We start from the raw sequence: 25,584 nt of genomic DNA, 5'->3' as shown, positions 1-25,584 counted from the left end.
ATTATTATTATTTTGTTCCCCTTGCTCAATTGAAGCATCGGTAAACATCACTGTTTTTTGTTGTTGTTGTTGTTGTTGTTGTTTTTTTAAGCCATTATATTCAGTACAGCAGCGTCCGTTAATAAAACCACACGCCCTTAGAAAATGAAACATAGTAAAAACCATAGTGGTATAAAACGACACCAGAGAGGAGACGAAATAAAAATGCGCTTGTGTGCCCGACGACAAAGACAGTTCTCTTTCTCGTGTGTTTCTGATTATGAACCATGTGATTCCAGAGTTCATCCTTTACAGCATGTTCAAATTCTCATTTATGACAAGTGTGTGCGTTTCACTCTGCTTGGGAAACGAGAGAGACGTCATCCGATGAGTCACGGCACAGCTGCTGCTCAGAACAAATCTTTGCGCGCTGTGTTTCAGCAGCTCCGAGCGCGTGCACCGCCATCCTCATACAGTCGTGACCCTCATGACCACCTCGCGGTTGGAGTTGGAGGCGAGGCGGGCTTCGCTGGGCCTGATCTGACTCAGGATGTGCAGGACGGTGTAGCCGCAGTGGTGGTTGAGGATAGTCCTGAGCCTCCGAATGCGCTGATTCCTCCTGCTGCCACGGCCCAGGCTGTGAGGATTGGAGCGCGAGCCACGTGCCGTCGCCTTACTGCTCGAACCAATCGGCTCCCCCATGTCCTTGGCCTTTTCATAGTTCAATACTTTCCACTGTTGATTGACTGCTTGCCAGCGCTTAAAGATCCGGTAGACCGATGAACCCTCATGGATGATGAGGCCTGCGGGGAAATATGGATTAACAAGGGTCCAGACGTGGGCCAGTGTGGGAAATTTCCATCATTTAGAAAGGATTTAACTGGATTTTCTTATTTATTTATTTATTTATCTGAATTAATCTTCTAAAATGTGTAATGTTTCAGAGAAATAAAACTCAACTTATACTCATGTATACTGAAATGAGAAGTATGAATGGATGGATAAATAGTTTGAGCAGATTGATGTATGGATGAATGTAATGATGGATGGATGTATAGTTGGAATAGTTTGAGCAGATGAGTGGCTGGATGGATAAATGGATGGTTGAACAGCTGGATGGATGGATGGATGGATGGATGGATGGATAGATAGATAGATAGATAGGTATTTTTTTCATAGAAATAAAACCCAACATGTACTGATGTATACTGAAATGAGATGGATGGATGAATAGTTTGAGTAGATGCATAGATGAATAGTTTGAGCAGACTGATGTATGGATGGATGTAGTGATGGATGGATGGATGAATAGTTTGAGCAGATTGATGGATAGATGTAGTGATGGATGGATGAATAGTTTGAGCAGATGGATGGATGGATGAATAGTTTGAGTGGATGGATGGATGGATAAATGGATAGATAGATACATAGATAATACTTCTGCAATTATTTAATTCGGCCTACAAGAGTCTTAAACACAATGCATTGTGGGTAATATTGTCATATGGGACCTTCAGAATACATCATACATATATTAATTGCAAAATTTTTGGTTAAAGGAGTTTCTTACCCTTTCTGCTAGTTTAGTTGTTAATTTAAACAATTTCACAGTTTCAGATATGAATATAAAGCGGTTTCATCGTCAGTTGATGGATATTTTATTCTGCAGCTCATGTTTCACTGCCAGCTCCTCAGACAGATTAATGCTTGGATCATAAACAACCTCAGAAGTCGATTAAAAGCGTCTGCCCAATTTGATTTTTAAATCAGTGGGACTCTGGATGAATAAATAAAAAACTATAGCTGCAATAGAAAAAGCAAATGAAGCGTTCATTCCCAAATCTTTTTCTAGCTATAGACACAATTAGAAGGTGTATTTAGTTCAGCTTAAACCCCTTTATGAATAATCTATGCACAACTTCTGCTAATGCTTTAAACTGCTCCAAGTTAAGTGAATTATTTACTCAAGGCATATATCAAGAGTCTCTCCTGAGAGTGCGTCTGATCACAAACTCTCGGCAATCATGCCCAAAAAAATTAAAACCAGAAAAAGAAACAACAATGTGGAGTAAATAATACAGTCTGAAATAGTTCAGTAATATAATTTGGTATATCATAGGTCATTTGCATAATATCTACAGTCATACACTCTACATTTATTTCGCTCGCAGGAAATTATTGTCAAATGAGTCACAACATGAGTCACAGCCTCTTTCAGCCGACCTAAAGAACCTCGTACTGAAACACCCGAATGCTAATGGCTATGTAAATGGCCGGTCCCCACAGTACTGACCACAGTAAAGGTCAGCAAGTGGGTCGCTGTCTTTTAGTTCTATCGCTTTCAGCACGCCTCCACTCACCTATGCACACGATGTCCATGAAGCCGTACATGCCGTAGCAGATCTGGAAGAGCAGGTCCTGCCGCTGCCACTTGGCCGAGGGGCTGAGCGAAGACCACACCAGCCACGAGATGCTGGCGATGAGGAAGAGCGAGCCGAGGATGATGGCGGCGATCTGCACCTTCTCGATCACAGTCAGAGAGATGGCCTGCCACTGAAACGCAAAAGCCGCACAACATTGCTTCGTCCCGCTGAATACACCTGAACATCATGTGGGTAAAGCTCAAAAAAAGTAAATGCTACATCTAAATCAGAGATATTGCCTCCTCGTAGATATTACAAACCTTTAATCTGTGGTGTTGTTGATTCATCTTCTACAACAACAATAGTTCTGGTTGTAATTCAAACCACAGGTTTATATTAATGTGTTTCTACAGTAACAGCTCATTCACAGAGACTTGTAAGTACATTCAGTGTTTTTATTTCAAGAGAAATACATTCGATCTGAAGGTTAATGGCCAGAGAGCACAGGGATTGAACATGACGGCTAGTAATATGGCATTATTATTTAATATAATAGCAAGTAATATCAGTATGCTGTTATTAAAAAAGAGGTTTTAATGCAGTTTATGGTATAAATGTGCGAAGATGTGGGTGGCATAATGCTTAATAATGACTCATTTTTTCCTAATTGTTGTACTTGGAGCTACTGGCATGGTTCCAGTCTGAAGAAAAATACACGCTTATTGACTTCCCCTGCTCTGTTTTACTCAGGAAATCCATTATGGACGAAGTGAATCATAGATCGCGTGCTGCTGTCTTGAAATCGAAGAATGTTTCAAAGAAGATAAAGTAACAGAATATTTATGGATTATGCCAAGTGGAAGCAAGGGGGAAGAGGCCCTTTTTTGTTTGTGAATTTGGGCTGTACTAGCTCTTACCTGTAAGGGATTTTTGGTGCTGATGGCCAACACTTGGTATTTGAAGTAGCAGAGCTCGCAGCTCCAGGAGCCTCTCTCGCTGATCCAGCGGATAAGACACGGCTGATGGGTGCAGCGCACTGAGCCGTCACACCGGCACGGACTCAACAGCTCTCCCTGATGGGCACACGATCACAAAAACACACTGGGTTAGGTCATGCAGTTATAATAAATCAAAGTGTCAATACTGATCTCAGGTCAGCAGAATCAGTCGCAAATATTACGACAGTATTATGCGGTTGAACTCTGACTGTTTTCCTGCAGGAGCACATCTGCTTCATTCAAACAGCAGCAGGTATGTGAGCTTCACCCGGTGGTTTCGCACCCAGCTGTGAGCCACTGTTGTGGCATCTGTTACCCGATATTAAGCCAATCCCACACGGCTCCCGTAGTCCCTATATAAGAGCATCAGATCAGGTAGGAAACGATTTCTACACCCCATGGAGTGCACTATAAACCCAAATGAGAGCCACTGGGTATGGAGCAAATGACCGGGTTGATGAAGGCATGTTGCATCGCTGTACATTATTGACCTAATGCAGTATTGGCCCACACTGAGGTTTTCATTGTAGCTGCAAAGATAATATCAAGATGTTCTACTAAATCATAAAGAAAAAGCTTTGGCTACACCCAGTGTAGCTGGCTGTGGGTTAAATTCAGGGATGGAAAACACCTGCATGTATCATGCCTCTGAACAGAAGTGCCAGAGACTGTTTGTTTTTTTTTCTCTTTCTAGTAGCGTCTAGGCCACTGCCTTCAACTACAAGTACCAGCCTTTAAACTCGAAAACAATCAAGCATACAAAATATGTTTGACAGCAAAAACAAAACAAAAAATTCATTTGACAGCAAAGAAAAAAAATTGTCCTTTAAAATGATGCAACATAAAAGCGATATATCATTTGAAATGAAGAATAAAAAAGACTACGACGATGATATATGAATGAGAAGAAGGACAGCGTTGAAATCAGCATCCAATGGGAGTATAGTATATTTACCATTTAATTATCACATCAATCACTGTGCATTTACTTTGATTTAACAAGATGGCTTCTACACTCATTACTCGGAGGATTATAAAATAGCACTTGAACCAGCACATCATATTATTTTACGTAAAAACATGAATTTCAGTGACATATTGTTTTGACATCAAAGTGTTCATTAGTGGAGCTGGACTTAATACCTCATTTGAATCAAATCGTGCAAGAAAAAGAGCAGAAACGGGCATAACACCCGTGAAACTTCTGAACTGCACTTAATTCTGTATTTATGCCTGAGGTCTGAATACCATTGTGCACAATTTCAGTATTAAATCCTGTCTGCACGCATATTTTTTTTTTATAGTTACATTTATATAGCACTTTTCTAGACAGTCAAAGCACTTTTCATAGTATTGGGGTGGGGGTTCTCCTCAACCACCACGAGTGTGTAGCTTCCACCTGGATGATGTGACGGCAGCCATAGTGCACAGAACACCCACCACACACCAGCTATTAGGAGAGAGGAGAGTGATGTAGCCAATTCAGAGATGGGGATTATTAGGGGGCCATGATAGAGAAGGGTCAATGGGGGAATTTCACCAGGACACCGGGGTTATACCCCGACTCTTTTACAATAAGTGTCCTGGGATTTTCAATAACCACAGAGAGTCAGCGCCTCAGTTTTAACGTCTTATCTGGAAGACTGCTGTTTTTACAGTATAGTGTCCCCCGTCACTATACTGGGGCATTAAGACCCACACAGACCACAGAGTGAGCACCCCCTGCTGACCTCACTAATACCACTTCCAGCAGCAACATTAGTTTTTTCCACTAGATCTCCCATCCAGGTACTGGCTGGGCTCAACCCTGCTTAGCTTCAGTGGGAAACCAGGCGAGAGCTGCAGGGAGATTTGGCTCTGGCAACGCATGTAACTCAACTCACGTCCGGCATCGTGCAACACAATGACCACAGCTGTATCCTTTCTTGTATTTAAAGCTGTCCTACCGTCTATTTAAAAAAAACAACAACAACATGATGTTATGTAGGATCCAGTTAAAGCGGTTTGAGCAAACTAAGTGACTGGACTTCCGTAAATGAGAAAGTACTCATAAAATTGCTCATTTGGAGCAGGAAATCAATGCATGCAGTCAGCACGTAGCCACTGTTAAGGCTTGACTGTAGCCGCAGGATCTCCTTTTTCGCAGTGTGTGGAGTGATGTGAAGAACATGCAGGTTAATAAGAGTTGAGCTGTTCCTGCCTCCCTCCTACACTCAGCCAACCAATCAATACGGGTCTTAAACCCCTCATACACGACTCCCCCGGCACAGGAAAATCTCCATTCTAGTATTTCTTGTAAGTTCACTGGGTTCTATTATGGGGTTTAAGTCCACTGGGCTATAGAATTGGCTAGACTTGACTGTAGGTCCATTGGGTTATACAATGGGTTGTAAGTCTAGAATTGGATGTAAGTCTAAAAGGCTATAGAATGGGTTGTAGATCTACTGGGTTCTAGAATTGGTTGCAAGACCATTGAAATCTAGAATTGGTTGTCAGTCCACTGGGCTATATTGTGGGTTTTAAGTCAACTGGGCTATAGAATTGGCTAGAATTGACTGTAGGTCCATTGGGTTATAGAACGGTTTGCAAGTCTATATGGTTCTAGAATTGGTTGCCAGTCCTTTGGGATCTAGAATTGGGTCTAGGTCTGTTGGGTTCTAGAATGGGTTGCAAGTCCATTGGAGTCTATAATTGGTTGTAAGTCCATTGGGTAAAATAATTGTTTGCATACCCACTGGGTTCAGGAACTGACTGTACGTCCTTTGGGTTCTAGAATTGGTTATAAGTCCGCTGGGTTACAGAATTGGTTCTAAGTTCATTGGGATACAGAATGGGTTGTAAGTCCAATGGGCTATATATAGAATTGGTTGCAAATACATTGGGTTCTAGTGAAATGAGAAATGGTAGAAATGACTATTTCATTGGAAGCATCTAGATCTAATCTAATGCAAAAGGCCAAAATCTTTATCACTGTAATTGGGCACTTTAGGCACACTGAATATTTATACTTTACAGTTAATACTAGCACTATTTTCTCTACAGGCCTAACTGATTCACCCTCTAACTGTGTCTGCCTTTAATAAAGCACTCATTTAGAATCTCATTAGGATCTGAGAGTTAGCAGTTAATAAGTTCCACAAAGATTGCGTTTTCCTTATTTAATTACTCTTCTGTATCATTTTGTTTGGTCTGTGGTAATAATCGTGATTAAACTGCAATAAAAACCGTTTGTCTGGCAATCTATCTAAAGAAATGGCTGTACCACTGATGAGAAACTCGGTTTTGAAACATTCAGCTTCATTGCTTTAGTTATAATGTACCTTTCTAAAGTCAAAAACATAAATCCTTCCCTTAGCACTCAGCATGCGGTTTTTATTGAATCAGTCACAGTATGTCGCCGTATGAAAATATAATTGATATGTGAACTTGTGTTGTTGGAGTTTTGGCGTTCCTGTTGACATAATTAAAGTAATCCTCCAGGGTTTAGGATGGGACGCTTTGGGTTTAAGTGCAAATCAAGTGTTCTTTGTAAAATGCTTTCATGAATTGTTCAGTTGAAGGAACTTGTACATTACGCCCTAAATCTGTTGATTTCATCCTTTCGGAGGGAAGAATCATTGATCATGGGTTACAAGCATGGCCCTGATCATGCATTAATAACACGTATACCACAGCAACATTGAAGTCTTGGCTCTGATTGGTCAGAAAGTTTTGATTCATTTTCTATAACAGCAGTTCTGGCAATAATTCTGGCTGCAAGGTATTTCACAGGTTTATATTAATGTGCTTGCTCAGATGTGTTATTGTTTCTATAGTAACAGCTTACACAAAGACTTGTGTGGTGGATGGTATAAACATAATCAACATTCTGTATGGTGAAGTTTTCTGAGAGGAGATGTTTTTTGGGAAGGAGTCAGAGTTGTAACTGTTTATAGCTGCTATAATATGAGTGATAACAGGAACTAACTCATTGCATGGATTATTAATTGATTATTAAATGAAACTATAAATGGAGAAAATGAATCATTCTTTAAAAAATAATAAAAAAAATCTTTTCCACCTTAGTACATGTTGAAATACTTGTCTGTGGCAATCAGATACTCTACAAATATGGTGACTAGGGATAATCTGGAATACAGTTTAGATGATTAGAAGAGCTTTTATGTACTTCTAGATAGGAATTGTTTGGTAATCAGGCTGCATGTGTTTATTGTGTGCTCTGACGATCCTGGCCAATCTGATCTCAAATGAGTGTTACTGTGCCAGTTCTGATGAATCACACAATCCAGAACATTCACACGATCCAGCAAATGGAAATTATCCATCCATCCATCTAGGAGCCTATCCCAGGGAGCACTGGGCACAAGGCGGGGTACACCCTGGACAGGATGCCAATCCATCACAGGGCACAATCACATACACATTCACACACCCATTCATACACTACAGACACTTTAGACACGCCAATCAGCCTACCATGCATGTCTTTGGACTGGGGGAGGAAACCGGAGTACCCGGAGGAAACCCCCGCAGCACGGGGAGAACATGCAAACTCCGCACACACAGGGCCCCGGTGGGAATCGAACCCCCAATCCTGGCGGTCTGAGGTGAACGTACTAACCACTAATCCGCCGTGCGCCCCAAATGGAAATTATTTTAGTAGAAAAAAAAATAAGAAAGGCTGATCTTTAACCATCAAGGTTATAATAGATTGCACGGCTAACTGTATTCACAACAGGTAGTGTGTTTATCTCATGGATCCCTGCTCGCTTCTAACCAATCAGACAACAGAAGCCAAAGAAGGTGTCCAATCACAGCTATCTTACATAAAATACTGACAAATATGAAAGATAAAGTGTTTGATTGTGAAGTTACAAAAACTACTATTGAACTGCTTGAGTACTATGGTGCTCTCATTGTAATACTTTTGTTCAGAGAGACTGAAGAATGTCTCAATCCAAATGCTTCATGAGAAACTCTAAAAAATGCTGTGTTATTTTTCTCTAAACACTGGGTTGAGCCTTTGGGGTCCTTTACTTGGGTTAAATTCTCAGTCTTGGGTAGTTTCTGGGTAGTTTTGTGTAACCCAACCGCTGTGTTAGTGGCTGGGCCATTTTCACATTTGACAGTTGAATCAATGCACCCCTCCCCCACCCCGACACCTCAGCACAGCTCCTCGGGTCAAATCAACTCAGTGCGCACTGTTTGAATTCGCCTCAGGTGGAGGTAGCGGTTTTCACTCAGACAGACTGTTAGATTCATTTGAAGAAATAAGGTTCGTATCAATACATTTATCCATAGAACCATTACTGTACATTAGAAGAAGCAAAAATGTGCGATAACACTGCAGTTTACATGATACTACACGCACCGTTATCTTCGTTCGCTTTGGTGTACTTGTTTGTAACCCCCACTGGATCATAAGTTGGTTACTCAGTTTTTTAGATGTTTTAAACGTCTCCTTTGATCAAAATCTGACGTTTTTGTCTTAAATATATGATTTATTTGAGTCATTTACTTCAAAGTCTATATATAAACACCACTTTAGCAGCTCTAGCCATAAATTTCTGAACACCTTCTTGTGTATAAATAAAGGACATATTTGTTTAAAATGTGGTATATTTGACATTTTCAATGGGTGAAATAATTAACCCAGCATTTTTTGTAAAAATGAAACCGTCCTTTGGGTCGAAAAACAACTCAACTTGATGGGTTAGTTTAGCCCAAAATGTGTTCTGTCTTATATTTAACCTAGCCGTTGAGCTAAAAATAACCCAATTTGGGTTGGTTTTATCCCAGTGTAAAAAAATGACATATGGGGAGATGAGTAAAGAGAAAATTCATGCAATCTTTTGGGCATAACCACAAACAGAGGAAAAGGTGAAGACGTGGGGTCCATATGGCAGACTAGCAAACAAAATCTTGCTCCTCATGAGTATATGAGAGAGAGCGAGAGAGAGAAAGCAATTTGTGGGCATTAATGGCATTGATCTGTTAACTGTGCAGCACTGTGCTGAACTCCGACGCATGAGGGAATTTGAGGTGTGACGAGAATGTGAAATGCACGAAACCTCGACAATAGCTGCTGATATATATTTTTTTTCGAGCTGAGCTCCAGATTTATTCATGTCCTTTGTGTAAAGTGGGAGTGTGAGAACACCAGTAGAAAGAAAAATAATGAAATTATCTTAGGTCAGAAACCTTCTGCTTCTCATATCTCATCTTCAGTCTGAAAAGGCTTGGGTATAAAAGTGTCCTGTTACTGGTGGAGTGATATACACCCGGTCTAGTCAACTAGCCCAGAGAATTTTGACGCTCAGCTGTTTACAAGTGCACTGAATCATCCTCTCTTTTTCCATCTCACTGTTCTTGTGTGACGACGTTGTACTCGAGCGCTGAGAACGTTGTGGGCAACTACTGGCACATATCACAGATTATAGCCTACACAGTCCTCACCAAAGGCTGCTATTTGGTCCAAAGGTGATCAAACTAAAGCATGTTATTATTATTATAGCGGGAACGGTCCAAGATATCAAGTGTCCAATCATCAACCGCTACATCTGAGCACAGAATCTGCTCAACTGCTTATATGCCTTAATTATTTCTAGACTTCTTGACAATCTTGATAGTCATAAGCCATTGCTCTTCCACCGAACATGAGGTCAGATGCAGACTTCCTGTTTCAGCAAGCCTTGATTCTGATTGGTCAGAAGGTGGAGATTAGGTTTCTATATCAGCGGCTGACAGTAATTCCACATGCATGGCGAATCCCACACAGGTTTATATTAAAGATTCAGTTCTAATATTTGATCATTTCTGTAGTAACAGCTTGGTACCGTGGATGCTCCACATCATTTTTTTTTTTTTTTTTAAAGTCTTCATATGTTGATGTTTATTTGGCATGTTTTGAAAGGAGTCTCCAGGTGACAAGCTGCTTTCAGGGATGTTCCACAACATTAATGTAAATATAAACTGATAAAAAGAAGGAAAAAAAAGCATAATTGTGGTATAAGGGGGATGAAACACTTCAGGACGTGCTGTTATTAAAGCAATAAGCCACATGACATGAAGCAGAGTGCCTAAAACACCCTTAACGCAGATTACTGTGTCGTGATGTTTTTAGAAAATAAAAACACTACGATCAAATCCACGAGACAAAAAAACACTACGATCAAATCCATATCAATAAATAATAACATTTTTTGTTTTAAAACCTGGCGCATTAATACAGATTTCGATTATTGTGACACGGTCACAGGTGTGTGTATATCACTGTTGTTATGTTTTGTTTTGTTTTTCAATATGGCTTAGCCAATCAGGTTTTAGAACCAAAACGGTCCATTTTATAAAGGAAAATAAACGGCTTCAGAGTATGCCGTTTCACATGACCCGGTTGTTGATTATTTTCCTATAACAGCACACCCAGAGTGTTTTATTCCTGACTAATTCCTCACTAATTCCGCGATCGTTGTTTATTTGTGCATCGTGTATGCACTTTCTGTTCCCACCTAAACCATTCCATCATTAGTCGCTTCTCTTTCCGGTTATGAATACATGCAGATTGACTAGATATTTCGTATTAGTGTGCTGTCAACCCGGAGAAGAGAGTCTGCTAAACTTACTAAATGTAAGTCCCTAGGCACTGCGATGCTCTGTTTTCTCTGATTTCCATCACTTCAAAAAAAAAATCATCTACCCTGAAAAGAGAGCCAGCATGCCATTTACCACATCAAAAAGACTCGGTGCTATTTCTCTTCTTATCTTCTTATGAGCCTTGACACATAGACAGCTGGTTAATGAAGACTGATACTCCATACCGCACCGTTCATTGGTTAATCATATTTACAGAGATAATCGGACACACAGGAAGGGGATGGGATTGTCTCACCTGGTGGGACTTATCTGGATAATTCAATAATAGTTCTGCAGTGATCAAAGACAGTGATTTATTGATGCAGGACCCGCCATCTAAAGCTTTATCAAAGACATCAGATGGTGGAAATCAGATTTTGACAAAAGATACAAGATTGCTGTTAGAGATTCTTATTTTTTCCCCTAGGTCTGATGCCACATGACACGTTTTAATAATCAGAAATACTACAACATCCGAGAGGACAACTACAAAACCCTTTAACATGCCTTAATCTGTGTGTGTGTGTGTGTGTGTGTGTGTGTGTGTGTGTGTGTTTGTTTTATTTTACACCACTGCCTTTTAAAATGAGCCGATGTCCAAGCCTAACCTACATTAGACAAGCTTTTCTGGCTTCTGCGCATCTGTTCTTTCGCATCTTGGCCACAGACCAAACATCTATACACCGTTCTGTCTGTAGCGAAAACAGTGTGTCATCCATCTGCCAGGTCTCCTGAACTCCAGGCGTATTATTCCCCATCCTAATAAGGACATTCCACTGATTGGCAGAACAGTTTATACATTAAGTGGACGTGAAGAGAATAGTTTTGTGTTCAGTTTGCACAAATTACACAAGGATATAACAATATGGCACAATTTTAGAGTCTTCATAGGAATTCACACACCAAAAAAAATACTTCAAATGAATCATAGCATAATAATATACAATAACCTTGAGCAATAATTGGGAGAAAGGGAGGGATGAGTCTAGGTATATATATATATATATATATATATATATATATATATATATATATATATATATATAATTCAACAGCAGAAGAAAACAGCATCTGTAAAAAAAAATGTCACTCTGGTATATATATCATGGCGTCTTTATTGATGCTGTTTCTGAAATATGTGATGTATAAAAAGAGTAGGTGGTGAAGAACATACTTTACACCACAACACAACACAACAGAAGGTGCTGATTAATTTTCTCTGACAGTAGTTCTGGCTGTTATTCAAATCTCTTTTTTTTTTTTATTAACGTGCTCATTCTAATGTCTTGTTGTTTCTATAGTAACAGCTCATTCACAGGGACTCGTATGGCAGATGATATCATCTGCATAATAAGACTAATAATAAACAGAATTTTGTAACGATGTTTTTATTTAGCAGAAATACAAACCTATAATCTATAATGGATATAGTAATACTGTACGTTTTCTGCAAGAAGATATTTATTTAACATTTATGGAAGGAGTCTCCAGTGTCAGCGCTTACTGGAACAATACGTTTTCTGTCTTAAGACCAGAGGAGTTTCTCAGTAACATGACAAGCTGGGGTCTTACTGTTGGTGAGAGAACAGCTTTACAGTTTGTACTGTATAACTAAATGCTAACAAAATCTAAAAAAAAAAAAAAAAAGGTATTGTTGTCAAACTGTTGTGGTATGAGAGGAATTAAAAAAAAAAAACTTTGGGATGCGCTGCTATTGGAAAGTAATCAACATCACACCATGAATCCCATTGTGATTTATTCCTTACTTAAAATGACTATCTGACTAGGCCAGGAGTTTAAGGAGTTAATCACGAGTCCCATTTTATAGTGCTGTGGATTTGGACCAATACAAAAATAAATACAAATGTTACTAAATCTTTCATCTAAATATTTGAGGTAACTTTTCTCCGTTTTTTATTATAATAATGTACAATAAATAAAAACAGACAGATTTCTGACTTACTGCTAAACTAATAATACAATTATAAGAACCTTTTCACTGTAAAAATGTGTTACTGTAACAAAAACGGTAACTGAGCCATCAACAAAAAACAAGACGACTGTATGCCTGAGTTGCCAGATTGGGAACACAGATCCCACACACAGGGTTATTATTATTATTATTATTATTATTATTATTATTATTATTATTATTTATCACAGATGGGCTAGAAGATGGCTTTGGAATGAAAGAAAATTACATTAAATACAGGTTTTTTTGTTTTGTTTTGTTTTTTTTAAAGAAAAAAAAGGCAGCATTTCCGTTAATCTTCCCTGGAACTTGTGAAATAAATAATATAGGCTATGTGTAAAATCACAAGTAGTAAATATAAATGAAACATATTCAAATCACACGTGAAAAATGTGTGAACCATGACACATGCGTATATTTCACATATAAACTGTGATTATTCACATGTGACTGTTCTGTAAATCTCCTACAATAACCAAGTATAGTCTGATAACCCAGTTTCCTCTGGCATTCTGAAATGAAAAGTTGATGTCCAGGTTAGGTGAGAAGCACAACACAACACAACACAACACAACACAACACCCAGTGTCAGTGCTGAAAAAAAAAAAAAAAGATTCATATACTGATGCATTTACTCATCACACTTACAATGCCAAATGAACACCTGGACGTGCACATCTGGACAGCAGAGGTTGTTAATGCATCACTGTAGGTGTTAATTCAGCTCTGGGGATTTCTCTGTGTTTGGAAGCCCAGACAGATGGCTAGCTCTGATAGGCCCAAATCCTTACATATAAACAAAGGAACGCGTTTATTTGCACGCGGCGCCGTCGTCCTGCCTTTTGTCTGACTCACCGATACATGGACATGACCAGGGGAAAAAGAAAGAAAAAAAGAAAGGAAGGAAGGAGGAAAGAAAGAAGCAGCTCAGTTGTCGGCTTCCCAAAAACAGAGGATTATATATCGCGATGGAATCAGAGCTGCACAATAAGCTCTCTCTCTCTCTCATTAACAGCATTAACCTTTGCATTATTGATATCGCACAGTCTGGTAGCCAATCACCGACCTGCGTTCATGCGCGAGCCGAGCAGTCTGACCAATCAGAGTCGATCTGCATGTGTGTTTCCGTGTGCCTTTGATGAATCACGGAATTCACATGATCAAAAAGACGGAAATCGTTTGAAAAATGTTTACAGACAAATCAATAAACAGCACAAGGCCGAGTGTATTGTGCAACAGCAATCATAATGATCCTCCTCGTGCCGTTAAAATAGATAGTTGATAAACAATAACAATAAAAATAATAATAATAAGAGCAACAATAGACAGTTTACGCCCAGTGTAGAAATAAAACAGCAATATGGTGGTATATAGCCTATGTAGTCCAGGGTTAAAAAAATAAAATGTATTTACCTGCTCAGGTCCTTGGAAGCAGATGCGGCACTGGGGCGTGCGGGTCCCGCTGCTCAGGGACACGGCGTCCGCGTTCATCCGTGCGTCCCGCTCGTCGAGTCCCGCCGCCGCCGCGCTCCGCCTCGCGCCCGCATCGCTGCCGTAGTACTCCTCAGCGTCGTGGTCGTGGTCGCCGGTGCAGCGGGAGAACGCACGCCATCCGCAGCCGCCCATAGCACCCAGGCCCCGCATGCTCGTGCCTGCGTCCACGCTGGGCTGCCGAGGACCGGACCGCATGAACACCAGGAGCTTCAGCTCGTTGAAAAACATGCGGATCCGGTTCTTGAACATCTTTCACTACATGCGTGTGGTGTGCGCCAGAAGTGAAAAGGAACGCGCGGATTATTGTATTGGCATTTATTATTATTATTATTATTATTATTATTATTGGTGATACTTGTGATATCTAGAAGACCCGCAGGCCTGTTATCGTTACTTGTTACTCAGGGAATAAACTATAAGGTTGTAGTATCACAGCAGTCATCCAGAAACGGCCCGAGATAGACTACAATGCTTTTTATTTGCTGTCTGATGGCATGTTAGTGCGGATGAGAGCTCTTCCGGCCCGGAGAGACCGACGCGCTCTTTAAAATGTTTATGTTTAAATAACAGCAGGCGCGTCGCCGCCTCAAACCACAACAGCGACCCGAGAGTCTCTTCAAACCTCTGTCCCGTCTTATTGGAGCAACAACAACACCAAAAAAAAATCAGTGCATTGGTCCGGATTTTAAAAAATTGGGAGGTGGGTGATATCCAGCTATCAAAAAATGAAGGAAAAGGTAAACAAATGCAAAACAGATTTTCAAACAGTCATGTCGGGGTCCCACATTCATGTCATTACTCAGAACAGTGCTAAATAAAAAACCCCAGGATGATGAGTGTCATACACGTCTCTTTTTATGGTTCATCGCCGTTATTTGATCATGACGAATCCTTCTGCTTGATTCCTGGCCATTTTCTCATCGATGTGTGTGGACATGTTTTGACGCCACCTCCCATCCGACCAGCCCCGGACTCAGGATGCCTCGAGCTGGCATGTTTATTAAAAAAAAACAAAAAACAACAACAATAACAACAAAAACTAAAACAAGATTAAAAAAAAAAACCCAAACAAACCAAAAAAAAAACGTCGCAAGGCCCCAAGCACGTTACAAAAAATCCCAGCAACTCGTCCCTGTTTTGTTGTCCATCACCATCCCGCCCTTAAAGCGGCCCGTCGAGCTCGTGCGTCGTTCAAAGAAAGAGGGATGCAAAAAACAAAAAACAAAAAAAAATTTAAAGACGGGGGAAAGAACCCCATAAAACCCGCACTGTCTGCTGAATCGCGGTGTTTCCTCCTCCACGCGGTGATGGGAGCTTTTACGCGTCCGAAGTCGCTGGGAATAAAATCATGGCAGCCTTTCACTGCTCCCTTTTTCCCCCCTCCTTGAAAATGGACGTCTTGCCAAAATGACTCAGAGCAGTCCTCGGGTACACGGCGTGCTGGCAGCAGAACAGATCACATATACTCATTTACACACATTTTAGTTTCGGGTCCACTCGGAGGAGGAGAGCTTAAAGCGGAATTGCACTGATTTCGGTGCGGGGTTTTTTTTTTTTTTTTTTTTGACAGGCGCCGCTGTCCGAGGTGCTGATCCCTCTGCGTGACGCGCTGGTCACGTGATACTAATGAGACGCGGGAAATATGACCTTCTGCGGGAGAGACAGAGTTCCAAACGATTTTTAGATAAGTAGTGCACTATGTAGGGTGTAGGCGCCATTGTTTTATTCCCGACAATGCACTCAGAGAGGAAAGGAAGTGGGCTAAACTGTACCTTTCCTTGCGGTGTCTTTGGAAGCCTGCGTTTAATATATTTCTCCTGGAAACATGGATACAGTGAAGGATGAATTTCAGATTTATTGGCACCTTTTGAATGTCCACGTTTTCTAAGCTTTCTTGCTTCCTCAAGGTTTTGATTATATACAGTACTATGTAAAAAAAAAAAAAAAAAAAGGATTAGGCACAATCTTTGCTTAAAAAAAACCCATCAGTCGTCTCAGGTACAATTTCCATCCGTCCATCCATTTTCAATCCATTTTCCATCCATCCATTTTCCATATGGACATTCCATCAGAATCATCATTTTAGTTGAGGTTGAATATTCAATGCTGAATAATATTGAATCAATTTTGATAATTCATTGCTTTTCAGTGTTGAAAAGACAAACAGTGAATCAATGTTGATTTTTTGGTCAGCTTCATTTCCCCACTGGTGGGGCTTAGATTTAATGTCAACTTGTCCGTTCCCTCATTCAACACAACGCAAATCAGTTGGGTGCATTTCTGTGAAATTTAGTGGGCATATTCATGCTCCTCAGAGGATGAATCCTGCTCATTTTGTGACATCATGACCCTTCCCTCCACTTGAACAAATATTGAATTTATTTCCATCTTGGCCTATCGTCACTGAAATGACATTATTTCAGGGTGCAAACCTGATTAAAAATCAATGTTAAATTTCACATTTCAACACTGATTCAATGATAGTTCGGTTAGTGCATGAACAATGAGAACCTTCACACTAACTGTCCCTCAGTGGTTCAACTTCCAACCTCCAACCCCAATCCGGACCGCAGAACCTGTCACTAACTTCAAAAAACAGCTAAAGACCCACCTCTTCCACAAACACCTAACTAACCCCTAAAATGCCAACCCCACATTATCCTAAAAAAAAACAAAAAACAAAAATACACCTACTCTGTGCACTTTGCTTTTCTAGAACTCAATTATAAATCTTGACTGGTTGCACTAGTTCTCTCTAGGATCACTGGTTCACACTATTGTTCTCTGCTTGATATATCGATTGGCTTGTATTTCCTCATTTGTAAGTCGCTTTGGATAAAAGCATCCACTAAATGAATAAATGTAAGTGATTCAATGTTGATTCTGTGTTGATCTGCAATCTGGGTGGAGCCTATCCCAGGGAAGTCAGGGCACACATTCACACAATTAATTGTGTAATAAAGCGTTTTATTTGCAAAAGGCCTCAGCTTTTAATTTTTTTTTTTTTTTTATTAAATAGGTTGTAGCTACTCTATATTGAGTACTAGTGATCCAGTGTGATTGCAGCCTAAAGTGTATAGCTGTAAACATACTTTAACTGTTTAACTTACACCTTATCTAACTTACATTTGCTTACATGTAAAATATACGCCCAAAACTGTTAAAAAAATGATATAAATTTAACTACTGTAAATAATTTCAGTGTACATCAAGTACACTGTATTTTAATTCGTTCCAATACACGGTATGCAATTAACTATTGTAAATAATTTTACAGTAACAATACACTGTAAATCATTACACAGTATACTGTAAATTACTGTTGTTAGTTTTACAGCATTTTTACTGTATTTTGGAATACAGGATCTTGCTGGCTATTTGTTTCCTGTTAAGTTACTGTTCATTTTACGTAAAAAAATGTTTACAGTGCAGGGAAAACATGCGAGCTCCGTGCACAAAGGGGGTATTTAAACCTCCCAACCCCGGTACAATACGTGCAGTTCATTAGGGAAATTAGCTTAGAAAGTCTGAAAAGTGATCTGTAATATGTTGCTTTCTTTATTGACATACAAACTTTGTTGGAAAGGTAATGTTTGGAAATATAAAATATTTCTGTACTGACTAAAATAAAGAGATATAACGAAAAAGTTGTACTAAAAGGGTGCCTAAAAAGACTTTTGCACAGTATAGAACATATGAACAAATAATGTTTATATCATTTTCCATAGAAGCATGGCTGACTCTTTTGTCATGACTGACTGGAAGCCACTTTTTAATGACATTTGGTCATTTAGGATTGACATTTTCATTGGTTTACTTTCCCCACAATTTTATCCACAATTATATGCTTCTTTATTTGTATCAATAAATCACATTTCATATTTCCATCAAGCACTTCCATTGCAAAGGCTTAGTAACGTGTGTTTTGCTTGTATTTCCTCATTTGTAAGTCGCTTTGGATAAAAGCATCTGCTAAATGAACAAATGTAAATGTAAATGTGACCTTCACTTATCAGGCCACAAAATAAATGCTGCTAAGTTCAACTGTCCCAATATCCCTGATGTCACCCTACCTTTAGAAAGATTTAAGGTAAACAATTAGACCATAATTACCTTTGAGAGTAAAGCTTTAAAAGGTACACTATCTGTACCTTACTAGGCAAAGGATACACACTAAATGTGCAAAAGGTGTCTGTTTGAAGGTAACACTCCAGCGGTACTGTTTGCTGAGAGTGTAGGCAAGAGAGAGCAGTTTAGAAGTGCACAGAAGAGGGTGATGAAATAGCTTGTATTTTCATATTGCTTTCTACTATAAGTTCCAGAGGGGTTTTTTTCATGGAGAACTTAAGCAGTTAAAAAAAAAAAAAAAAAAAAAATCTAATATAAGCAAGTGGGGGAAAGGTATAAACAAGAGAGTTTAAGTATGGTGTTAAGTGACCAAGTGACAGTGACTCAATAGATACTGTATACACCGATCAGCCATAACATTAAAACCACCTGCCAAATATTGTGTAGGCCCCCCTTCTGCTGCCAAAACAGCTCTGCACTGTGCACTGTGTGTTCCGACACCTTTCGGTCATATCCGGCATGAACTTTTTCAGCAATTTGCGCTACAGTAGCTCTTCTGTGGGATCGGACCTAACGGACTAGCCTTCGCTCCCAACGTACATCAATGAGCCGTGGGTGACCATGACCCTGTTGCCGGTTCACCGCGGTTGTTCTTCCTTGGACCACTTTTGGTAGGTATTAAACACTGCGTAGCAGGAACACCCCACAAGACCTGCTGTTTTGGAGAAGTTCTGACCCGGTCGTCTAGCCATCACAATCTGGCCCTTGTCAAAGTCGTTCAGATCCTTACGCTTGCCCATTTTTCCTGCTTCAAACACATCAACTTCAAGAACTGACTGTTCACTTGCTGTCTAATAAATACAGTATATCCCACCCCCTGACAGGTGCCACTGTAATGAGATAACTCCCCTTTCAGTGGATTTAATGTTATGTTATAAAGTTCTTATGTGTCCATAAAGTTTGTGCATATATAGCTAACATCATATTTACTTCCATTGTGTAAAATTACTGACCACATAATGGCCTTAATGTGTTGCTGTCATAGTTGCTCTATAGTTCCTAATACTCAAGGGATTTGTTCAAAATGACCCCCTTCATTTAGGGCCAGGAGACACATTACTGACTCACAACACAGAAAAATTGATTTTCCACACTACCTACTTACATTCATTGAATGTCATGGAATTCATTACCTTGCCCCAAAGGTATTAAGTGAATGTTAGTACAGTAAGTGACATTATTTTCAGGTTCAAACTGAGATTAAAGTTAACTTGATCTGAAACATCACATTGTTCTAAATTAAATAATAAACACTTCATGTGGCAGTTCCACAAAAATATTAATAACAACGAAGGCGCTACAGCAGATGGATCGGAACTATTGCCAATTTCTTCGTTGTGTGTGGTAATATTCTTCCAGATGTCATATTTATCAACTCTGCAAGCTTGATTAATCCCTGATCATTTCTGAAAAGCTGGTGGAAAGAGATCTGCAGATGTCAAGGATCTAAAGAGCCTTTAAAATATAAACTAATGACTGTAACCAGGGAACAGTCCACTATAGTTTGGTCAGAGAGTCCTCTGCCTAAACATTTCTCAACATAAACACGCATCATTACCCAGTTTAGCTATTACAGCAGTTAAAACACTGAATCTTGCTGCACATCAGACAGGAACACAGCTGGGCTCCCTTTTGTGTTCTTGGCAGATGTTTTACAGCTGTGATCATTAACGCTGTTTCTGAGGATCTACTTTCATACAGAATTCAGTTTCAGCACCTGCTTCGGATAATCAGTTTACTTCATTAGCCAGATTTGCTCCGTTGGATCAGGGCTGGGATTGAATTCAGCAGGAAGGAAATGCTCTAGATCTCCAGACACACAAATTGTGCAGTTGGTGAGAATCGATGAGAAACTATTCATACTATTAATCCTTTGCTGTTATTGAAGAAGATTCCTGTTAATATGATGCTCCATGCCAGGATTCAGGGTGAAATGTATGTTTGTGTTAAGTATTAATAAAGAAAGAACAACTTGTCACTTTGCAAGTTGTTTAAATCTATATGTGTCAATAGACATACCTATGATTTTATTTTTACAGAGATGCAAGCTGGGAAATCCATGTAAATATTACAGGAGAGAAAAAGGGAACGTCCATCCATCCTATCCAGGGGATCCCTGACTTGGTCACCTTCATTAAATTCACGTGACAATTCACTCTTAAATAATAACCATATTATTATTTAAGAGTAATAGAGCATAACAATGCTCCAAGTGAGCTCCATGAAGACATAGTTTGACACGGTTGGATTGAAAGAACTCAAGAGATCCCAAACCTCAACCCCACTTCACACCTTTGGGATGAACTGGAACACCAACTGCACCTCAGGCCTGACCTCACTAATGCTCATGTGGCTGAATGAACACAAATCCCCACAGCCACGCTCCAAAATCTAGTGGAAAGCCTTCCCAGAAGGGTGAAGGTTACTATAACAGCTTGGAGGAATTAAATCTGGAACGGGATGTTCAACAAGCAAATACAGGTCTCGCGGTCAGGTGCCAAGAATCTGTTGGCCATATAGTGCATCTCAGAACCTTTGTGCTTTCTTTGTAACATGACGAGCCGTAATTTCTGCCTTATTAACTTAAAGCGCGAGAGAGAAAATAAAAAGGATGGCGAGGGAACAACTGCGTATAGCCTGTTTAAAGTAAGTGACAAAAGGAACTAGCTTGTTTTATTGATTCTAGCCACCACTACTCTACACACACTAAAGAAATTATTTTTAACTGACTAACTCATGTCCATCTCCAAGGAAGGGCAGTACATGTTCAATAGTCCTTCCTTTTAGACAACCAGACCTCTCCGTCTTCATTTACACAAACAACATGGATCCAGTCAGCCTAATTATTTACACTGCTATTGACCCACGTGTCTCTGTAAACTAGCAGGAGAAATTACTCTTACTCCTGTTCATTGGGCTCAATACGCATGCAGAATCTTAATCAGCTGCATCTCCGTCCCGAGTGTCCTCATCACGCTCCGTCAGCAGGTACACAGTCATGACGAGGACAAGTAGGGACGAGTGCTCCAAAATACTGATCAAAAATAGTGTGGCTTGATCTACTTATGTGCTTCTGTATAAAGCGTCCACGGAGAGACTGAGTGTGTGTGTCAGAGGGATTTATCATAGTAAAGAATGGTGTACTTTACTGAGCTGTTAAATATGAACTGTGAAATTACAAGAAAACAAAAAAAAGGTCACATGCATATTCATGACCAGGCGCCTTCTCTTTCTATTTCTCACATCACCTCTCACTTCTCCATGTTTCTCCAAATCGTCCTTACTCACAGCTCACACTTTTGTACGCTGTAAGCTGGAACTTGCGCTTAACACCCTTTCGGAGTTTTCTTTTTCACAGACTTCACACGTTGTCAGATCGGTCTGCGAGTGGACAGGTGGTAGCCGTGAAGTTTTGCAGCTAAACCAAGTCTGAGCATACGGGTACACACACAGGCACGGCAGGGGGTAAAACCTGGCATGAAGCCCAACTGCACTATAGGGGAAGAGAATCCATTTTGCAGATACATCCTGCAGAGCGGAAAACTTTCCAAACACCCAGAAGCATTACTACAAACATTGGTTTTAACAAGATTTTACCAAATCTACAAATGGAGCATGTCAGAAAGAAGAGCGAGTACCTTACACTTATAGGTAAGTTATCAGTTTAAGGGGGAGTTAGCAGTACAGAGATTTTGCGCCAAGTGCAGAACGCAAAAATGGCAGATCCATACATCCACTCTGTGTACCATTTATCCTAAACAGGGAGCCTGGAGCCTATCCCAGGGGACTCGGGACACAAGGCGGGGGACACATTGGATGGGGTGCCAACCCATTGCAGGGCACAATCGCACACACACTCCAGACAATTTACAGATGCCAATCAGTCTACAGCGCATGCTGAAGGAGGTCGCCGAAGTACCCGGAGGAAACCCGAGAACATGCAAACTCAGGTGCACGCAGGACGGAGGCAAGAATCAAACCCCCCACGTTAAATAAGGTTAAATAAGATTCATCATATCTTTTCTTTAGACATCCTGATTTGATCATGCTGCAATCTGCACAAAGTTACGTTTTAGAGCTGAGGCTGGACAGCTCCAGGACTTAGCATCCTGCTTTACACACATTTCCCAGGAAGAGGTATGTGTCGTTAAAGGAAAATATTCAGATAGGGTGGTGTGCTCCGGCCCGACCCATATCAAGTCCCTGTATTTGTTGTTATTATAAAAACACAAACATACAGTGCATTCTGAAAGTATTCACAGCGCTTCACTTTTTCCACATTTTGTTATGTTACAGCCTTATTCCAAAATAGATTAAATTCATTATTTTCCTCAAAATTCTACAAACAATACCCCATAAGGACAACGTGAAAGAAGTTTGTTTGAAATCTTTGCAAATTTATTAAAAATTAAAAATTAAAAAAAGCACATGTACATAAGTATTCACAGCCTTTGCCATGACATTCAAAATTGAGCTCAGGTGCATCATGTTTTCACTGATCATCCTTGAGATGTTTCTACAACTTTATTGGAGTCCACATGTGGTAAATTCAGTTGATTGGACATGATTTAGAAAGGCACACACCTGTCTATATAAGGTCCCACAGTTAACAATGCATGTCAGAGCACAAACCAAGCCATGAAGTCCAAGGAATTGTCTGTAGACCTCCGAGACAGGATTGTATTGAGGCACAGATCTTTGGAAGGGTACAGAAACATCTCTGCAGTATTGAAGGTCCCAATGAGCACAGTGGCCTCCATCATCCCTAAATGGAAGAAGTTTGGAACCACCAGGACTCTTCCTAGAGCTGGCCGCCTGGCCAAACTGAGCGATCGGGGGAGAAGGGCCTTAGTCGAGGAGGTGACCAAAAACCCGATGGTCACTCTGACAGAGCTCCAGCGTGTCTCTGTGGAGAGAGGAGAACCTTCCAGAAGAACAACCATCTCTGCAGAACTCCATCAATCAGGCCTGAATGGTAGAGTGGCCAGATGGAAGCCACGCCTCAGTAAAAGGCACATGACAGCCCGCCTGGAGGACTCACAGACCATGAGAAACAAAATTCTCTGGTCTGATGAAACAAAGATTGAAGTCTTTGGCGATGTTTTTCAGCGGCAGGAACTGGGACATTAGTCAGGATCAAGGGAAAGATGAATGCAGCAATGTACAGAGACATCCTTGATGAAATCCTGCTCCAGAGCGCTCTGGACCTCAGACTGGGACGAAGGTTCATCTTCCAACAGCACAACGACCCAAAGCACACAGCCAAGATAACAAAGGAGTGGCTACAGGACAACTCTGTGAATGTCCCTGAGTGGCCCAGCCAGAGCCCAGACTTGAACCCGATTGAACATCACTGGAGAGATCTGAAAATGGCTGTGCACCGACGCTCCCCATCCAACCTGATGGAGCATGAGAGATCCTGCAAAGAAGACTGGGAGAAACTTCCCAAAAATAGGTGTGCCAAGCTTGTAGCATCATACTCAAAAAGACTTGAGGCTGTAATTGGTGCCAAAGCTGCTTCAATAAAGTATTGAGCAAAGGCTGTGAATACTTATGTACATGTGCTTTTTTTATTTTTTATTTTTAATAAATTTGCAAAGATTTCAAACAAACTTCTTTCACGTTGTCATTATGGGGTATTGTTTGTAGAATTTTGAGGAAAATAATGAATTTAATCCATTTTGGAATAAGGCTGTAACATAACAAAATGTGGAAAATACTTGGTGAATACTTTCCAGATGCATTGTATTAGAATGAGCACATTAATATAAACCTGTGATCTGAATTACAGGTGGAACTTCTGTCAGAGCTGCTCTTATAGGCAATTGACTGACGCCTTCTGACCAATCAGATTGGAGAAATCAACAGCATCGCGGTAGAATTAAGAATGAAGAATGATTCTCTAGAGTGCAAATATATAAAAACAAACTGATATGATTTTTATTATTATTTTTAAACGACTCAAGTCGGGAGAGTTAGTCTGGCTAATTTTTTTGAAATCCTTTCGATTTATTCACACAATTATTCATTTAGAATTGCTGACACATGAATATCGCGGCTCATTGTTCGGGTCAAAGCACTTTACAGATCACATAAGTGGATCTCTTTATTGGTAGCTCTGTACAAAAAAAAAAACCTTAAATATTTACTTGATTCAAGTTCTTACCTTTAAAAAGAAGCACATGGCAGTTTGCCAAATTTGGATCCAAGATGTTTTAATTGGAAAAAATGAGGTTCAAAAATACAAGGAATAACCGGTGGGGGGGGGGAGTTGCAGGTGGATACAGAGTTGTGAGAAGAATGAAAGAGAACATGGCCTGCTCATATAAAGTCAATAAATTAAATAAGGAGAGCAAAGAAATGGCCACAGAAACATTCTGTATATTTTGGCAAAACAGACACACTACTAGTACTCTAATGGCCTTTTAGCACTTATATACAATAATATTAATATGCAATGTGAAAATTCAGTGCATCCTAATTATCAGAAGTGAAACGAGACTGAAAGAGGAGATTTGAAACAAAGCCACATGCACGCGCTCCAAAAAAAGAGACAACCTGGACTGAATCAGAACGGTTTTTTAAAAAAAAAAAAAAAAAAGAAAAAAGAGAGAGAATTAAGACTAAAGGTGTGAAGAATGATTCAAAATGAAAAACAGAAAACTAGCAAAGAGAAAGTAAGTTAGAATTATTTAGAACACAGTGCATACAAATAACTTACATTTAAACAAACCTGAATGGCCTTAATCTTAATACTTTTAAATGCAAAAGGAAAAATGGTGCCAAAAAATAAATAAAAAAAAAGTGTGAAGTAGATACAGTTTGGCAAAAATAAAACCAAAATAAACAACTAGAACTCGAACAGAACTTGGCCTCCATCGCCAACATGTTACAAATGTGTGCGCCACCTAGTGGCGGAGGCATAAAAATTAAAGTGAGAAGCAACAAGAATCATTTTCGAGAAAGATGTAAAACTAATACTTATTTGATGAAACAGGTGTTATTGAGAACATGACAA

The 25,584-nt window shown here is 39.9% G+C and overlaps 1 protein-coding gene across 1 annotated transcript; it reads right to left on the bottom strand.

Moving 5' to 3' along the window:
• Window positions 1–447: 447 nt before the first annotated feature.
• Window positions 448–17,252, bottom strand: marchf9 (membrane-associated ring finger (C3HC4) 9). The gene is made up of 4 exons (XM_053644024.1): window positions 14,358–17,252; window positions 3,260–3,415; window positions 2,340–2,532; window positions 448–782 (listed from the first exon to the last, which is right to left on the bottom strand). Exons 1-4 carry the CDS (start codon window positions 14,685–14,687, stop codon window positions 448–450), a joined length of 1,014 nt encoding a protein of 337 aa, XP_053499999.1. The 5' UTR covers window positions 14,688–17,252.
• Window positions 17,253–25,584: the final 8,332 nt, after the last annotated feature.

This window comes from Ictalurus furcatus, chromosome 15 (genome assembly GCF_023375685.1).
Source record: "Ictalurus furcatus strain D&B chromosome 15, Billie_1.0, whole genome shotgun sequence".
Classification (NCBI taxonomy): domain Eukaryota; kingdom Metazoa; phylum Chordata; class Actinopteri; order Siluriformes; family Ictaluridae; genus Ictalurus; species Ictalurus furcatus.
Note: the sequence above shows the minus strand (reverse complement) of the source record. Positions and strands in the feature narration are given on the sequence as shown.